The sequence below is a fragment of the Sus scrofa genome, chromosome 7, assembly GCF_054392235.1.
Source record: "Sus scrofa isolate SSC_HxYL_T2T_F1_AM1 chromosome 7, Sscrofa_HxYL_maternal_Yorkshire_Landrace_v2.0, whole genome shotgun sequence".
NCBI classification, from domain to species: domain Eukaryota; kingdom Metazoa; phylum Chordata; class Mammalia; order Artiodactyla; family Suidae; genus Sus; species Sus scrofa.
This window is the reverse complement of record NC_139389.1, coordinates 87,716,656-87,736,970: the sequence shown is the minus strand read 5'-3', so window position 1 is coordinate 87,736,970 and position 20,315 is coordinate 87,716,656. Positions and strand designations below refer to the sequence as shown.

General features: G+C 34.6%; 1 protein-coding gene across 3 annotated transcripts; it reads right to left on the bottom strand.

Annotated features, from left to right (window-relative positions):
- Positions 1–11,110: 11,110 nt before the first annotated feature.
- On the bottom strand, positions 11,111–20,047 carry LOC100156611 (olfactory receptor 4K1-like). Of its 3 annotated transcripts, none has more exons than XM_084970422.1 (2): positions 20,030–20,047; positions 11,111–12,031 (listed from the first exon to the last, which is right to left on the bottom strand). In XM_084970422.1, exons 1-2 carry the CDS (start codon positions 20,045–20,047, stop codon positions 11,111–11,113), a joined length of 939 nt encoding a protein of 312 aa, XP_084826548.1. The 3 variants fall into 3 exon arrangements, with proteins under 3 accessions (XP_084826548.1, XP_020938130.1, XP_084826547.1); XM_021082471.1 differs by lacking the exon at positions 20,030–20,047 and adding an exon at positions 19,072–19,092; XM_084970421.1 differs by lacking the exon at positions 20,030–20,047 and adding an exon at positions 15,385–15,402.
- Positions 20,048–20,315: the final 268 nt, after the last annotated feature.

Genomic DNA, 20,315 nt, shown 5'->3' with positions numbered 1-20,315 from the left:
AAGAATTATACTGCATAATCTTGAGGATTCACAAATGGACAAAGCAGCAGGACTAATGGAAATGCTTTGTCCTGTTGGGGAAAATGTAACATGATAGAAAGAAAAGCAGTGACTTAAGTTTATTAGCTAGTCCTTTCTTCTTCAGCTGAGTTTTAGAACAGGGCCCCTGGGTGTCAAGAATTGATGAGGAGCCATTTTTTGCCTCTACATAATACACATCAGGGCAACATCTTGGTATTTTAATAGCCCTACAAGAGCCGCATGCATGGTTTCAAAGGCAAGAATCCTGGGGTAGAGAAGAGAGAGATCTTTTATAATAGAAACACTGCATCCTGCAGAATAGATTCTAGAGACTCTAAGTAATTTTGCAAAAATTTAAACTTTTTAGTTCACATTTTTAGGGAAAAAAAAATGCCACTAAGTGAAGCTTTGATTTTCTCCTCTCCTGAGGAGAAAGGGCAGAATGTAAAATGACAAAGAAAGAGGTTTCTTATTATAGGATAGAATTCTGATATTGTTATGGACACTAGAAATCAACTAATTCAGTAAATTTATATATCAGATCAGTCGAATGAACTCTTGAAGAATTAGTTGCTGGACTTGGATGACACTTTCCAGTTCCATCTTACAACCTCTTGTCTAATGCTCTTCCACTCTACCATGACGTCTCGTCCATAGGCTGGAACATTTTGAAGTTATGATTAGAGCTAAGCTGATTGTTCATCTCTTCCCAGATTTATGTATTTAGAGCACTCCTAAATGTTTCTTTGACCAATACTTCCCAGTACCCTTGAAGTCTGTTGTTTCTACTACCCTTTTCATGTAGGTAATCTCCAAAAATTTCTCATTTGGGATTTATTTTCCCTCTAGGATCTTCTGCTGGATGATTTAATACATAATAACTTTAAATCTTTATAAGAAGGAGCCCTATGTGTTCCAAGTTTCTAAAATGTACCTAAGTGTATATCTCTAAGGTTCCAAACTGTACAACACCACTGTGCCACAAATATAATATCACCAAAATTAATACATTTTCCCTACATTTACCTGTCTGGTAAATACAAACTCTGCTAATATCATCATTATCATCCTAGAAAATATCCAGGCTCAAGTCACTGATATAATGGGTGATGTCTACTTCTCTAATATCCCTGTGTTTAATTCTAAAGTTTATTGTGATAGATGGGATCACACTGTTTATGTAGTTTTTCTGATGCTTATATTCTCTAAACATGAGTCATGAACCTTTCTCCTGGTTGTTACATGTAATTTGTAAATTTGCTTTTTAATAGTTGCATTCTCCTCAAATTTATAAATTTAATAATTATTTCCACTTTGTAGAAAATTTTAAGTATTTTTTTCCTAATTGAAGATAAATGTGATTTTAAATTATATATATAGGAACTTCCTTGTGGCACAGATGGTAAGGATCCAGCACTGTCACTTCAGTGGCTCGGGTCATTGCTGTGGTGCAGCTTCTATCCCTGGCTCAAGAACTTCCACATGCTATAGTCACAGGCGAAAACTTAATTAATGTATATATAAATAATTTAAAATTTTTCCAACTGCTTTCTCAGGATAAGTTTTTCTAAAACTATTTAGATCAAGAATTTGAACATTTCTGAGTCTCTGGATTCTCACAAAACTTCAGACTCTAGTATCATAGAGTTTCATTACCATAAAATCTTCCGTTTGTAGTTGAATACTTCCCCCTCCTTAACCCTTAGCAACCACTAATGTGTTTTCTAGGTCTACAGATTTGCCTTTTCCAGAACATCATATGTTCACTGTGTACAGTACATGTACCATGTGTAGCCTTTTCAGCTATCTTCTTTAATTTAGAAATATGCATTTAAGATTCATCTAGGTTTTTGCATAGAGTAATAGCTCATTCTTTTTATCATGGTATAGTATTCTGTTGTATGTCCCTCCCTTTATCTACTGAGGGACATTTTAGTTGCTTCCTTTTTTTTTTTTTTTTTGGTAATAGTGAAGTTTCTATAAATGCTCGTGTGCAGGATTTGTGAATATATATCATTTCAAATCAGTTGAGAAATCTAATTTGATAGGAAGAAATGTTTGACTCATGTATTTTAAAGCTCAAAAAAAACAGGTACAAAGAGATGAGGATTATTATGTCTTCTTGATGGATTAACCTCATTATTACCATGACACACCTCTTTTATCTTTGGTAATATTCTTTATTCTGAAGTCTTCAGAGTCAGATATTGATATAATTTCTTTGGTTCCCTTGTAATTACTGTTTGCATTGTGTGTCTTTTCTCCATCCTTTTCTTTTAAGCAGGCTGTGTCTTTATATTTAAAATGGATTCCTTGCAGACAGCAAAAAGCTGGCTCTTGCTCATGATTCATTCTGGCAATATCTTTTAGTGGAGTCCTTAGACCATTGACATATGATGTAATTATTTAAAGGCTCTATATTTACTACCTTGCTATTTTTTTCTAATTATTTTATCTGTATATTTACTCCTTTTCCCACTCTTTTTGCTTTCAATTGATTGTTTTTAGTTTCCTACTTCCACTATTTTATCTCATCTTTTAATTGCTCTCTTTTTTCAACTTATTAAACTACATTGTAACATCTTATTGTATAAAACACTTCTTTTTTATATCTAGTGTTTCATTCAAAATATTGGCTAAATGTTACTTTTGAGACAACAATAAATTTTCATAATCGGATTCACTCTGACATGCTTTAAATTTTGTTAGATGTGGGGCTTTAATCTTAAAAATATTTTATTGAGGTATGATTAACATACAAAAACTATACAAATTTAATTTATACAACTTGATGACTGAAAGTAATTATACATTCATGAAATTGTCACCACAATCTATGTCATAAACATATCCATTAACTCCAAAAGTTTCTTTCCATGTAATTCTTTTATGATAACACTCAACAGGAGTTCCAGTTGTGGCTCAGCAGTTAACACATCTGACTAGCATCCATGAGGACACAGGTTCGATCCCTGGCCTTGCTCAGTGGGTTGCCGTGAGCTGTGGTATAGGTCACAGACACTCCTCAGATCCTGCATTGCTGTAGCTGTGGCATAGGCCAGCAGCTACAGCTCCAATTCAACCCCTAGCCTGGGAACCTCCATATACCACAGGTGCAGCCCTAAAAAAAAAAGCAAAAAGCAAACAAAAAAAAAAACCAACATAAGATCTACTCTCTAAACATATTTCAGGTGTAAAATACACTATTATTAACTAAAGTCACCATGATGTACATTAGAAGTACAGAACTTTTTAATCTTTAACTGAAGCTTTGTAAACTTTGACTGCACTAATATGTCCCTGTTTTCCCCTCCCTCCAGCACCTCAAAACCACCATTTCACTCTCTGCTTCCACGAGATTTTTCTGTGATTTTGACTATTTTAGATTCTTCATATAAATGATATAACATAATATATATCCTACTGTGTCTGGTTTATTGCACTTATTGTAATGTCTTTCAGGTTTATGCATGTTGATGAAAATGGTAGGATACCCTTGTTTTTTAAAGATGAAAAATATTCTGTGATATCTTGTACCACAGTTTCTTCTTCCATTCATCCACTGATAGGCATTTAGATCCGTGCCTTGACTATTGTGAATAATGCTGCAGTGAACACGGGGATGCAGATATCTCTTCAAGATCCTGATTTCAGTTCCTTTGGGTATGTACCCAGAAGTGGGATTGCTGGATCATATGGTAGCTCTATATTTTTTCAATTTTTTGAGGAAACTCCATACTGCTTTCCATACTGGCTGCAGCAATTTGTATGTCCACTGATAGGTTAGAAGGGTTTGTTTTTTTCTACATCTACCACTGGTTATATTGTAGAACTTTAATTCATGCTTTTTTATCCATTTAATAATATCATTTTTTTTTTTGTCTTTTTTAGGGCCACACCCACGGCATATGGAATTTCCCAGGCTAGGGGTTGAATCAGAGCTGTAGCTGCCAGCCTACACCACAGCCACAGCAATGTGGAATGCGAGCCATGTCTGCGACCTACACCAAGCTCATGGCAACACCGGATCCTTAACCCACTGAGCGAGACTGGGGATCGAACGTGAATCCTCATGGATACTAGTCAGATTTGTTACCACTGAGCCATATGGGAACATCAATAATCTCTAAATTTTAATAAGTGTGTTTAAATAATTTGCGTTTAATATAATAATTGATATTGTTAGATTTAAGCTCATCTTCTTGTGGGTACTTTTCATTTGTCCCGTCTTTTTGTTTTCTTTTCCCACTTTTTCTATCTTCTTTTGATTACTGAGTATGTTTTTTATTCCTTAGTTGACTTCCTTTATTTAACTATTTTATCTATTCATTGTAATAAGTTTATTATGTACATTTTAAACTCAACATAATCTACCTTTAAGTTATATTATTCCACATTAACATAGTATAAGAACCTTAAAACAGTCTATTTCCTGCATTTGAGCATTGTTATTTTTACTCCTGCATATGTTTAAATACCACCATATATGATTACTATTTTGCTTTAAACACTGAGTTATTGTTTAGAAGATGAAGAAATATTGTATAACTAGGTCACTTTGCTGTACAGCAGAAATTAACAGAACATTATAATACAACTATAATAAAAATTTTGAAAAAATTAAGTTTTTTATTTACCCACACCTTTCCAGTTGTCCTTCGTTCTTTAAGGTAAATCCAGACTTTTAATTTGTTCTCTCAAGCACACAGAAATTTCTGGATTTTGCCTGTGTTTCTTCTATTCCCTAACCAATGGCCTGGAAATATATCTTTAGGCAGGAAGTTAGGGTAACATAGGCCCCACTGTCTTTGTTTTCTTTCTCACAAGAATCGTTTTTCTTCATTGCCTGGATATATGTGGAAGTTTTTATTTTGTACCTTTTGTTTGTTTTTGTTTATTTCAAGAAGGAGATTAAATCTGAAACTCATTATGTTATTTTTCCTGAAAATGATATTCTAATTACATTTTAAAGAAATTTGAAAATTAGAAAAATGACCATTTTAATGTCTCTTCATATTTACCCTTATCAGTTCTATTTATTCTTTTTTTTTTTTTTTCCCACTGTACAGCAAGGGGGTCAGGTTATCCTTACATGTATACATTGCAGTTACAGTTTTTTCCCCCACCCTTTCTTCTGTTGCGACATGAGTATCTAGACATAATTCTCAATGCTATTCAGCAGGATCTCCTTGTAAATCTATTCTAGGTTGTGTCTGATAAGCCCAAGCTCCCGATCCCTCCCACCCCCTCCCCCTCCAATCAGGCAACCACAAGTCTCTTCTCCAAGTCCATGATTTTCTTTTCTGAGGAGATGTTCATTTGTGCTGGATATTAGATTCCAGTTATAAGTGATATCATATGGTATTTGTCTTTGTCTTTCTGGCTCATTTCACTCAGTATGAGATTCTCTAGTTCCATCCATGTTGCTGCAAATGGCGCAAAGCAATGAAACTAGAACACACCCTCACACCATGCACAAAAATAAACTCCAAATGGCTGAAAGACTTCAATATACGACAGGACACCATCAAACTCTTAGAAGGAAACATAGGCAAAACACTCTCTGACATCAACATCATGAATATTTTCTCAGGTCAGTCTCCCAAAGCAATAGAAATTAGAGCAAAAATAAACCCATGGGACCTCATCAAACTGAAAAGCTTTTGCACAGCAAAGGAAACCAAAAAGAAAACAAAAAGACAACTTACAGAATGGGAGAAAATAGTTTCAAATGATGCAACGGACAAGGGCTTAATCTCTAGAATATATAAGCAACTGACACAACTCAACAGCAAAAAAACCAATCAATCAATGGAAAAATGGGCAAAAGGCCTGAATAGACATTTCTCCAAAGAAGATATACAGATGGCCAACAAACACATGAAAAAATGCTCAACATCGCTGATTATAAGAGAAATGCAAATCAAAACTACCATGAGATACCACCTCACACCAGTCAGAATGGCCATCATTAATAAATCCACAAATGGCAAGTGCTGGAGGGGCTGTGGAGAAAAGGGAACCCTCCTACATTGTTGGTGGGAATGGAAACTGGTACAGCCACTATGGAGAACAGTTTGGAGAGACCTTAGAAATCTATACATAGAACTTCCATATGACCCTGCAATCCCACTCTTGGGCATCTATCCGGACAAAGCTCTACTTAAAAGAGACACATGCACCCGCATGTTCATTGCAGCACTATTCACAATAGCCAGGACATGGAAACAATCCAAATGTCCATCGACAGATGATTGGATTCGGAAGATGTGGTATATATACACAATGGAATTCTATTTATTCTTTTTATATTCAACTGAGTTCATATCTGGTGTTTTTTCCTTCAGTATTAGGTACTCCCTTTAACTTTCTGTTTTTGCAGTAAAAGTCTACCAACCATGAATTTTTCTCACCAGTTTATTTATTTCATCTTCATTTTTGAAGGATGTTTTTCCTACATCAATAATTATATTAATAGTTTATTGTTTCCTCTTAGAACTTCAGCAGTTCTATTCTTTTGTCCACTAATAGGAATCTTCAGTTATTTTTTCCATAGTTCCCCATTTATAATCTTTCTTTAATCTACGTCTACTGTAAGACTTTTCCTTTAAGACAAATTTCTAGTATTGATTGTGATATTCTTGTTGTGATGTGCTTAGCTGGACATTTGTAGGGATTCTTGACTATTTATGTTAAAATTTTTCATCAACTTTGTAAAATTTTGGTCACTGTTTCTTAAAATACATTTTTCAGTACCTCCCTTTTCTTCTTTCCCACTAAAACTCCAATTACATATGTGTTAGACTAATTGATATTATCTTACATATCACTGTAACTCTCCTCAGTTTTTCATTTTGTATTTTTTGTCTCTGTACATCTGTTTTGAGATTTTCTCTTTTATACCTTCCATTTTACTGATCATTTATTTCATGCTGTCTGATTTGCCCAAATATGCCATTACTAATCTCTACTAATAATTCATCCATAATTATATTTTTCTCTAGAAATGTTGTTTTGTTAAACATATTTCATATCTCACTGTTATGTTCATGTTTTTCTTTATATCCTTTGCATATTTATACTAGCACTTTTAAAATTATTTTCTTCTAATTCCAATGTCTAGGTAATTTCTAAACCTATTTCTGTTGATTTAAAATTCTTCTGATTATGATTCATGTTTTTGTGCTTCTTTACATATCTAGTAATCTTTGATTGAATGGCAGACAGTATAAATTTCACAGTTCTGAGTGCAGGACTTTTTTTTCTTTCTACAAAAATAGTGGTCTTTGTTCAGTCAGTCAGAGAAGTTACTAGTGGGTCAGGTGAATTATTTCAGGATTTGTTTTTAAATATTTTAGGTTGAGTTCTTTACTAAATACTCAGTTTACATCTGAAGTTTATCTGAATTGAATTTGCTATGAATCCCACCTCCATCTACTTCATTTTTATACTTTAAAAAAAAAAACCATTGTTTTCGCCTTCTGGGTTAGCATTTCAGTTTACTGGAGTAGATAGCAGTGTTATTTACAGGTACTATTAACTGTTTTGTCCTAGACATTTTTTTCTATTCTTATTTATGAATGTTTTTTCCCAGCAATGATTATTAACTGTTATTGAAATTTTTTTCATGTCTTGAGACAATCATATGTTTCTTTTCTTGTATCTTTTTAACAGAGTAAATTATATTGACTAATAATCAAATGTCAAATCAGTCTTGCATTTCTGAGTAACCTTAATTAGATCATTCTTTTTGCTTGTTGCTTTTGTATATTCTTGGATTTATATTGCTGTTTTTTAAGGAATTTTGTGATTTGTCATTAAGTGAGTTCACATAAAATATTCCCCTATCATATGACGCTTTTCAGACTTTGGAATGAAGTTTATTCTGGCTCCACTGGGTGGAAGAAAGTTCTTTCAGAGAAGGGAAGAAACGTTAGTCTCTGTCTTCAGATGGCATTCTTGCACAGAAGGATTCACATTTTTTTTTCTTCTTTATGACTAGTTTTAACCAATTCTTCAAAGAAACTATAATTTTTAGAGTCCATGATGTACAATTTTTAGAATTAACCAATTCTTCAAAGAAACTATAATTTTTAGAGTCCATGATGTGCAACATATACGTATTTACTTTTGTGCTTCAGAATTGGATGATTAAATTACTCAAGAAAGAAGCCTCCAAGGAATAAATGTATTGGGTCATGAATGCAGACTTATTTTGATAAATACAACAAATTGCTTTCTAAAAAATTTTCAGTAATTTTTGACCAAATAGAACTTCCACATTTCTAAAGTTTCAGTTCTATTCAGTATTTTAGTATCAAAAATACTAAATAGAAAACACAAAACTGTTTGATTCTTTATCAGTTTACTAGAGGACAATATACTTCTCTAGTATTTTAATTTACATTTTATACCTAATAGATTTAATTTTTCTATTTTTTGTTTACAATTTGTATAGCTTTTCCTTAAAATTGCTACTTATGATATTGGACTCATAAGTTTTTAGAAATGATAAAATAAGATTGCTATTAAGAGTTGGGTTTCATAAGCATACATAAAGGATAGGAGAACATATCTCACTTCTCAATTCTCAGTTATGCTGATTTCTGGGCCAATGAATTTTGACTTTAATCTGGTAAGAGTATTAATACACCTTGAGAAAGATTGTATGCAGACATGAATATATAGATAAATAAGAGGGGAAATCACTGACACAAATTATAACAGTGCCTTTCCAACATTGTTCAGGTGAGTGTTTCCCTATCAGGTTATCAGACTGTAATGATCTTATATGTATCAATCATGTAACCCAAACTTTAAATTTTAACATAAATTCACCAAAACCATTACTGATATTTGGCTTCTATCCCAAGAACAATGCTGTGACTCTTTGATATGACAATTATATTTTCTATGTCATTTGACAAATTCCCCCAATTTTCTTGCAATTATTAACAAGTTTGGGCCTAAACATAAACTGGGGCAACTCATTACATTAATGTCAGTTATGGAACTTTCTGGTGGTTGGCCAGCTAAAAGCCCTCTCCTGGTTATGCCATTCTGCAACTCTAATAAAGAGTAAGTCCTTTTTTTTTTTAATGTAAAACCTCTATGATTCTCTGTTTCCTTAACACGCAGTCATTTATATGAGAACAGAGATCTTTCTTAATTGTCTCTATGTGTGCACATCTGCATAAGTTAAGTTTGAAATTGCCGAAATACATTGGGATGCTTTGAATTGAACAAAGCTGAACATTACCACACTTAATTATCAACATCACAATGTTTATAACATCCATTGTAATATCCAAATATCCTTTACTTGGCTTCATTGCATAATGAACTTTTTAACAGCTAAATTGGTTTGAAAATTTTTCTGGAATATGGAACTCTGGCTTTTGCCTCTTTTGTAATACTTGTCATTGCTCATTTTAATCATAGTCATATAGGATGTTTTAAGTCAATATCAGTTTACTAAAGTGATATCTGATCAAGTAACCTTACATGTGCACAATTAAATATGATAACAAGAGCAGATTGCTACAAAGTACAATGTCTCATAAAAATCTGAGACTTAGATATGGACAGTCTACTTTTCCACTAGCTCCTGACTCCATGACTCCAAATACCACTTTTGTATAAAACAACAGTAGAACTTACCTGAAATCAATGCTTTGAATTATATATCCTCTTTATGGCACTTACTGCATGTTCTTGCATGTTAAACTCTAAGTACACTGACCAATATAGTAAGAAATAGAACAAAGTTTGTCTTAGGGAATTACAATCTATTTTAAGAAAAAGCAAAAGCACAATTACATCTCTACAAAAACCACAAGTTTGAATTGAAAGCTAACACAAACAGAATAAATTCCTCCTAGTATGAATACACAGTGATACGTGATGGCAGGGACTGATCTGTGACTGTTAAGGAACTGAATCACATATGCTCATTCCTTCTCCTATTCATTCCCTGATTTGGTGGGATGCTTCTGAAGTTTCCCTCAAAGTTTTAAAGAAAATAAGTAGGGGATATGTTTTCTAATTACTAATATATGTGCTTTGTGTGGCTACTTGAAATAAACTCTCATACTGAGCTAAACAAAGTCAATAACTATTCAGATATCCTGTAGTCATTTTCAACTAATGGCAGGTTTGTTATCAGTGATACAGTGTGTAAAGTGATATGGCATTTCTCCCAGAAAATATTAGGAGTATTCTTGTAATTTGAACTATGGGCTTGGTTATATTGCTGACATGGAATTTGTTTCAATCAGAGCAGCAAAACTCAGTCCTATCATTGATATTATAGTATTTTAGCTATTTAAAATTTAACATAAATAATAAATAAAAAATTTTATAAACACTAATGCCTTATTTGTGAGTGTGGAATACTTGCAGCTATTTATACGAATCAAGTTATTAGCTGAAATAATTATGAACTATAATTTATAAAAGTAGAGAAGTCTTCAGCATATCATGTCAAAGCAGATTCTGTTTTGTTTTTCTTTTTTTTTGCTTTTTTTAGGGCCACACCTGTGGCATATGGAAGTTCCCAGGCTAGGGGTCAAATCTGAGCCACAGCAACGTGGGATCCAAGCCATCTGCGACATACACCATAGCGCACTGCAATGCCAGATCCTTAGCCAGGGTGAGCCAGGAATCAAACCTGCATCCTCATGTATACTAGTCAGACTCCTTACCACTGAGCCACAAGAGGAACTTCCCACATTCTATTTTTAATGCTAAATTTCTTTCTTTGTTACCCCAATAAATTATATGTGTTAACTAATCTGCCTTAATATAGAAATGACTTTAAAATGCCACAAGATTTTTTTTAACTATATATAGGAAAAAAATATTTGGGACTTTTAATATATATAGTTGCTGTTTTAGAGAAGATGACTGAGCCAGAGAATATCAGGACAGATAGCATAATATGAGATCCTGCACTGCATTTACCAACAGCACCAGATTCAGGTCCTATAATCGTGAAAGACTAATTGTGATAGAAACACAGTCAGAACAATTATATACGTACGTTGCAAACAACAAGAAGAAAGGACTTGTGTTACTTCTTCACAGTTGTCTAAAAGACTTCCTTGGAACCCACATGCTGGTTCCTCAGCTTCTTCATGGCTTCCTTTACATCTTTATTCCTCAGCGTGTAAATCATAGGGTTAAGGAAGGGAGTGAAGACAGTAAAAAACACAGAGATAAATTTGTCAATTGGGAAGCTTTCAAAGGGCCAAATATAGATAAAGATTAATGGGCCAAAGAACAAAACCACAACAGTGATGTGGGCAGAGAGAGTGGAAAGGGCCTTGGATGTCCCACCAGGGGACTGGCGGTGGACAGTGGCGAGGATGACAGTGTAAGAAATGAGCAAAAGGAGAAAACAGATAAGTGAGAGCAGGCCACTGTTTGTGAGCACAAGGATCTCTAAAACATAGGTGTCTAAGCAGGCAAGCTTGATCACGAGGGGAAGGTCACAAAAGAAATTGTCCACCTTGTTGGGTCCACAGAAAGGAAGGTCAACCATGAATGCTAGATGGCTGGATGAGTGTAGAATGCCAATGGCCCAAGAAACCCCCACCAGAATAGCACACACCTTTCGGCTCATGATAGTCATGTAATGCAGAGGTTTGCAAATCGCAATGTATCTGTCGTAGGCCATGGCAACAAGAAGCACCATCTCACTGCCCCCGAAAACATGCAAGAAAAAGATTTGTGACATGCATCCCTGGAAGGTGATGGTCTTATGTTCGCTGAGGAAGTCTGCAATCATCTTGGGAGTGGCAAAGGTAGCCTGACACACATCAATGAAGGAGAGATTACTGAGAAGAAAGTACATTGGGGAGTGCAGTCGAGAGTCTGTGATCACTATGAGGATGATAAGGATGTTTCCCAAGACCGCAGCTCCATAAAACACAGAGAAGATTAAGAAAAGGAAGAGTTGCAGTTCCTGAGAGCTAGACAGGCCCAACAAAATGAATTCAGTAACCACTGACTTATTGCTCCATCTATTAACAGAACCTGGGCTGCTGAAGTTATCTATAGGGAAGAAAAATAATTAAAATGAATAAGGAGAAGCCCTTCACCATTTTGCAAATCAAGTCACTCCTTCAGTTCCAATAACTATCAAAATAATATAGTGAGGCTATAAGAGAGTAATTATTCACATTATTCTTAGGAACTCCTTTTTCGTTTGAGTTACTTACATAATTATAAGAATTGTTCTTTTGCATTTATGGATTGACTAGATAGAAAGATAGAGATAGTATGTTTAGCCAGCTAATAGGTAAGGCAATATGGAAGCAAGAGAAAAGTCAATTTAACCCTGTATTCTAACATACAAGAATAGCATACAAGAAGTGTGCTGAATCTCAAAAGCACTTTAAAAATTCCATGTACCATACTTACACATTCAGATTACTAATTCAGAAAATGAGCCTGATGCCTTTTATGTAAGATTCTTCTTGAAAGGAGAGGAAGTTTAGGTGAAGTGTAAAGAGATGGAAATCAGCCCAGTTACTGTGATAATGACATCAGAGAAATAGGTGAAATGTGGCCATGCATTTGATATAATCTGCAGTAATAATGAGAGAAACATTAATATGTTATAAATTAAACTAGTGTGATTGACAAATTGCCTTCACTTTACTATATTAAAAAAATGAATTTCACAAAAGTGAGTGGTACAATTTATCAGTCAAAGTATCTTCCTAGAACCTCAGAAGCAGACATTCTTTTCACTCTTTACTTTTCTCCATGTGATTTCCCTTTTGCAGCAGTTGACTTCAGTACTCTTTAATCTGACTAGCTACCTGCTCTTCAAAGATGATTCTGAATGCAGATTTAATTATCATGATAAATTTCCTAATTAAATTTGAATCTTACTATTTATCTTTGCTGATGAATTTATAACCTCTTCTTTCCCTAATGAGGTTAATATCACAATCACAAAAGTATTTTTTCAAAGTCAACTGAATAGCATAATTGATACAATTAATTCATTCAACAAACAATATAAGGTTGCCTGCTCTGCACCATGCAGAGTACATGTCTTGGAGACAAGGAATAGAGGAAAAAAAAATAAAGACAAATATGTTCCACCTTTCTATAGTTACATCCTAAGGGGGTGTTGGGGCTGGAAGAGGGAATTAAAATAAAATTTATGTTATGTCAGTTAGTTATAAGTGCTGTGGAGAAAATAAAGCAGCAGAAAGGAATATGAACTAACCAAGTAGTCAGAAAAAGCCTCACAAAGCAGACCATATTTCAGCAACAACTAAAGAAAAGAGAAGCAAGCTTTGAGGAGATCTACATAAGACAAAAGGAATAACAATCATATGCAATAAGCATTCTCTTAAAAAACATCAGTATAATTTTGACTTCTATAGTAGAAATTAAATGTATGGAAATTTAGCTTTTAACCTTATTATGGAATTGACATGGCTTTACTGTATTCTGCCTCATAGGCTTAAACAAGTCTACATTTTAGGAAGGTATAATTTCAGCCTTAAAATGAGGACATATTGTAAGCCTAGTCTTTTTTTATTTTCTAGAAAGAATAGAATTGCTTTCCAAAATAAGTATTTCCATAGGTACACTGTAAAGAATTTGAGAAGTAATTTACATATTTTATATAAATGTGTAAATTGAAATGACCTGTGATTTCCAGAAAGGACCCTTGAAAGGAAGTTCATGACCAGATATCAGAAAACTGAGAAGAACTTTCTGTGTATCTGTAGTCAGCCTCAGTGACATCTAGTTGAGCTGTATTATTTATTCAAGGCAAGACTTTCACATATTGAGAAAATATAAAAATATAAAAATTACTAACTACTTGTTTGTATTATTTCATAGACTCTTGTGCCTTTTAAAATATCGTTAGTACAGTATCTATGTGTATAAGGCCTACAAGTGCTTGCTAAGTGTTGGTGCATTAAACCAAAGTTTTCTGGTTTTAAATTATTGCATTTTGCCTACAATTATTTTTACTGAATTGACTTTTTTTCTAAAAGTACAGGTAGAATTTATCTAAAGTCATTATAAAAGTTTTTTTTCCATTTTAAGATGTAATCATATTCCTATTCACAGTTATGTGATCAGAGAGTAAAAATTTACACAGGATGCCATAAAAAGAGCATACACTTTGAGATCAGAAGATCAGGGCTTAATTCATGACTTCATTGCTTACTCTCTGTGCTAAAGTTTTTGTTCATTCATTTCAACTAATTGAGCACCTACTATAATATGTGCCAAGCATTCTGTAGGCCTAGAGATGATGACCAAAACAGATAGGAATCATGTCCTCATGCAATTCATCACAATTCTCTGAGCGTTTTGATTCCTTATTTGTTATAGCATACATTTAAAATAGCCTCATAAACTATAAAGTCAAAAATAAATATTAGCTGTGTTAGCATGCTGTTGTAATTAAAAATCATCTCATAAAACTTTACCTCCATGCAGGTGAAGCCAATCTGAGTGGGAAAATATCTGCTTCTGAGCAGGTCAACAATCCATGATATTTTAAAAGACAAAAAGATAAGATTAAAATAAAGTATTAGAATAAATTAATATTTCTATAATAAACCTATAATTTATTGAAACAATGAAATGGAAATCTGATGAAAAAGAAACTAAGTACTGAAAAGAAGCCAAGTAGTGTTCTTTACTTTTCTCTCTGTATACACCTATAGTTAATTCCAGTTTTTAGAGGTCTTTAGAGCTCACCTGTAAAAGAAAGAAAGTAGAGTAAACCAAAGCTAGAATTATGTTCCCAGTGGTTATTGCGGTGAAAAAGAGGAGGGCATTCTTTGACGTTTCATTATAGAATCTACTTCAAGTTTACAAATAGTGCCCTCTCTTTGACATCAGAATCCCTAGGGATAATCTCTCCTTGGTCGCTGAGTTTGGAAAGCAAGCAACTGCAGAGCTCTACATAAGATAAAAATAAACTACACATGGAACAACTCTTCCATTTAAAAATAAATGTGAAATTCATAAGTGGTACTTTTTGGACCCAGAAATTGATTTTTATGAGCCAGGAGTTTTAGCCAAAGCATTCCAATCAAATAGAAAGAGAGAAGTGACGTTTACAAGGTAAGAAGTCAAGTCATGCAAGCTTTTCCTTTGGGTAAAATTCTAAGTTGCTCAGTTCAGATTCACAAACACAGTCATTTTAAGGTTTTTGTGACTGTTATAGAGATGTGAGCTATGAAAAGTGTCAAAAACATGGAAGAGAAAGAAGATAGCTTGACAATGAAGATAACCATATTTATGTGAGGAAATTGGCTCCTTGTCTCTATGTAGATAATTAATCAAAGTAGATAAAGGCTCTTGAATATGAAGGACTTGATTTAGTTCCTCCATTGAGATGTAACAAATAATTATCTAAGTATTATTCAAGTGAGTACAAAAAAAAAAAAAAAAAAGAAGCCTAGAAAAAGTCTTCAAGAAGTGAAAAGATAAAATTACAGCGTTCTATATTTATAAAATACTGAGAGAGGAGTTCCCGTCATGGCGCAGTGGTTAACGAATCCGACTAGGAACCATGAAGTTGCGGGTTCAGTCCCTGCCCTTGCTCAGTGGGTTAACGATCCGGCGTTGCCATGAGCTGTGGTGTAGGTCGCAGACGCGGCTCCGATCCTGCATTGCAGTGGCTCTGGCGTAGGCCAGTGGCTACAGCTCCGATTAGACCCCTAGCCTGGGAACCTCCATATGCCGCGGAAGTGGCCCAAGAAATAGCAAAAAGGCAAAAAAAAATAAAAATAAAAATAAAAAAAATTTAAAAATGAAATAAAATACTGAGAGAAAAGAACTTCTTCCAATCATAACTAAAATAGCCCATATTTTCTTTTTCTTAGTCAGCTGATACAAAGGAGTGTGTAAACACTTTGCCCGTTCTCGTTTATCCTTACAACAGTGCTACAAAGGAAGTACTGTTATTATCCTAACTTTACAGGAGAAGAAGCTAAAACATAGCAGTAAATTTAGCATCAAAGGGAAAAACTGATCAACTAGGTTTTACACACTCAAAAAACACATTTAACCATTTATTGCTTAATTATGATCCTAAGAACATATATCTGAGGAAGTCTACCTGGTCATTAAAATGATGATTTTATACCCCATTCTCTTCTCTATCATCACATCTGTTCTTTCAGAATGATGTATCAATATGCTTACCTTTGCCTTGGTGCTTCAGCCCACCAAAATGTTAGCAATGATAATAATTAGACATACTTTAATGTTATATTTCAGACTTTAGAATCTCATATACAAATACCAAGTTCTCATGCTCAGGAATCAAAGTCACATGAATTCTATGATAACTTTAACCCCAAATCCCTATAACTCTCTGAATGATAACATTTCATGTTTTACTTGATGTAATGAAAAAATTCCACATACCAGTTTTGAGACAAATCTTAGGGGAGCAATTATAGGTTGAAGAAAAGAAACTTCCAAAAACCACTGTTTTTTAAAAAAGATTGAGTCACAAGAGCCCATAAAACAAATATTTAAATACCATATCACATGACCCCAAATCTCAGGTAACCAGTCCTACAGATTGCAATAGCCAATTAAAAATGTTCTTTTGTTAAGTGAAGTCATCTAGCTGTGGGAGTTATTAACACACTTTGGGTTGTTTTTCTCAAAAACAAGATGGTGAAAACATTTAAGTGGCTTGCCTATACTTGAAAGTGAGTTATACATCACAAGAGGGAAATGTAGTGACCTAGAAGCGTGCAACAGCATTTACACTCGTTTAATAATCTGCCTCCCTCTCTGTGCCTTCTTTTCCCTTATTTAAAGTGACCATGCTCATAAGAATTAGTCCATTTGCTCAGAGCCTGAAGGAAACCACATCAAAAGAAATGTTGATCTGGCACTGGGCCTAAGAGAGCTAGAATTTTGTTTATTCTAATCCATTGCTTCTTTCTTTTCAAGGAAATGTTTATGATAAAGTTTTTCAAACTTCATACCATGTAATATGCTGCCCCCTCCAAATAGCAGCATTTTAATTGTCACTGGTCAGTACTTAAACAGACATTGCAATCAGAAAGTAAGTTGGGCATAACTGGGTAGAACTGCTTTAGCATGTTCTTGGGTGTTGTGGATAGATGTCTCAGAGCAGTGTGGAGACTGAGAAGGTCTACGGACAAGAGCAGGTGACAAGGTGAAAACGTTAATGCTGAGACAGAATGTGTGCCCCAGATACTTGGTGAGCCAAATAAAGAAACCCAGGGTGATCTGAATTCTCTACTGAAAGACCAGGTTTTTTCTTGACATCTCCCTCATTAATATTTCACAGATATTTCAGTTCTTTTCAAAACATACTCTTTTATTTTGCCCCATCTCAGCTAATGGCATTTCTCTTGACCCAGTGATTCCAGCCAGAACTTAGCTCCTTTCTTTTCCTCACTTCTTTTACTAATCCTGCTTTGAGTTCCTCCAAAATACTCCCAATTTATCAAATTATTATCAAATCTTTTATCAAATGATTTCCATTTAACACTCCACCTAAACCTTCATTGTGTCTTCTACGAGGCATTCTCATAGTCTCTACCTTGTACCTTTGACTTTTCCAGTCAATTCCTCCAGTAAACTTTAAATACAAATAAAATCATATTACATTATGCTGACCTTTAAAATAAAACAGGTAGTAATTTACCAGCAAAATGGAATAGCAGAGATACTGCAATTCAGGATATACAAGCTATAGTATAACCATAAGCAAGTCTGGCAAACAAAGGAGAGGAATGTTACTTTATAGAAAAAGAAAGGAGGAGGTTGGGAGGTGCCTTGAACAAAAGTCTGTTGGAAGAAAGTGAGATTTTAGAATGGTGATAATTTCTCATTGGCCGGGGCTATTTCTAGGCAAAGAGAAAATCTTTCTCCCTCCTTCTGGGGTGGTGAAGTGGTATCTTCTTCCTGTTGGAGATGCAAAGTAAATTCTCTTTGTTTTGGGACTGCAGACCACAATGAGTGGCAGTGCATGAGTGCTCCCCCTTCACGACCTCCCAACTCCATTTTAAATGTTTTCCTTTTATTAATCTTCACAAGCAACTTGAAAATGGTGAATATGTTCCATTGCTCTAGAAATAAAATCTAATCAACTTACTGAGTCCTTGTCATCTCATCTCTTCTCCTCTTGGCTGTTACGAAACTCCTGCTTTCATTTCCTGGAACACACCGCCCCTTTCACCTTCAGAGAATATCACTTGCTCCCTCCTCTGTCTGAATAATTTTTTCTTCACAGGTTATATTCTCATTTTCAAGTACTGGATGAAATACCATTACACAGAGAAGTTTTTTCTAAACACCCTTCCCTCTCTCCATACTCCTATTATTTATTTTTTTAATTTCATGACATTATTTTCGCTTTTCCTAATACTAATTACAATTTAAAAAAAATTTTTGTTAGTTTACATGTTGGTGTTTCTTCCTCTTTTCCTCCTCTCCACCCCAAGAGAGTAGACTCTCTGCATGCAAGAACTGAGTCTCCGAGAACATTTTTCATCTCCAGTACCTGGCATAGTAACTAGCAAATGATACATGCTCAAATAAAAATATTTGTTCAGTGAATAATTGATATATATAAAGCGGCCATAAGTTGATGACTTTTTGTTTTTGAGAAATGCAGTGGAGCTTTGACCTTTTGAGACTGTCATGTAAATGGGATCATACAACATATTTCATCATTTTTTACCCAACATAATGCCTTTGAGATTCATTCAAATTGTCAAATGAATCAATAGTGTTCTTTTTTATTTCTTTTTTTACTATTCAAATGAATTTATCACATCTGTAGTTATATAATGATCATAACAATCCAGTTCCACAGGATTTCTATCCCACAGCCCAAGCACATCCCCCCACCCCCCAAACTGTCTCCTCCAGAGACCATAAGTTTTTCAATGTCTGTGGGTCAGCATCTGTTCTGCAAAGAAGTTCAGTCTGTCCTTTTTTCAGATTCCACATGTCAGTGAAAGTATTTGATGTTGGTATCTCATTGTATGGCCAACTTCATTTAGCATAATTTCTAGGTCCATCCATGTTGCTAAAAATGCAGTATGTTGTTCGTTTTAATGGCTGAGTAATATTCCATTGTGTACATGTACCACTTCTTCTTGATCCACTCTTCTGTCGATGGACATTTATGTTGTATCCATGTCTTGGCTATTGCAAATAGTGCTGAAATGAACATTGGAGTACATGTGTCTTTGCAAGTCATAGTTTTCTCTGGATAGATGCCCAGGAGTGGGATTGCTGGATCAAATGGTAGTTCTATGTTTAGTTTTCTGAGGCATCTCCATACTGTTTTCCATGGTGGTTGCACCAATTTACAATCCCACCAAGAGTGTAATAAGGTTCTTTTTCTCCACACCCTCTCCAGCACTTCTTGTTTGTAGACATTTGGGTAATGGCCGTTCTGGCTGGTGTAAGGTGGTACCTCAGAGTGGTTTTGATTTGCATCTCTCTAATAATGAGTGAGACTGAACATCTTTTCATGTGTTTTTTGGCCATCTGTATGTCTTCTTTGGAGAACTGTCTGTTTAGATCTTCTGCCCATTTTTGGGTAGGCTTGTTTGTTTTTTTGGTATGGAGCTGCAGAAGGTGTTTATAAATTTTGGAGATTAATCCCTTGTCAGTCGATTCACTTACAAAGATTTTCTCCCATTCTGTGGGTTGTCTTTTCGTGTTGTTTAGGGTTTCCTTTGCTGTGCAGAAACTTTGAAGTTTGAGTATGTCCCACTTGCTTATTTTTCTTTTTATTGTCAATACTCTGGTAGGTGGATCTGAGAAGATGTTGCTGTCATTTATGTCAGAGAGTGTTTGGCCTATGTTTTCCTTTAGGAGTTTGATAGTGTCTGGTCTTATATCTAGGTCTTTAATCCATTTGGAGTTTATTTTTGTGTATGGTATTAGGGAGTGTTCTAATTTCATTCTTTTCCATGTGGCTGTCCAGTTTTCCCAGCACCACTTATTGAACAAGCTGTCCTTTCTCCATTGTATAGTCTTGCCTCCTTTGTCATAGATGAGTTGGCTGTAGGTATGTGGATTTAATTCTGGGATTTCTGTCCTGTTCCCCTGATCTCTATTTCTGTCTTTGTGCCAGTACCATATGGTTTTGATGATTGTTGCTTTGTAGTATAGTCTGAAGTCTGGGAGCCTGATTCCTCCAGCTCCATTTTTCTTTTTCAGGATGTCTTTGGCTATTCTGGGTCTTTTGTGTTTCCAAACAAACTTTAAAATATTTTGTTTGAGTTCTGTGAAAA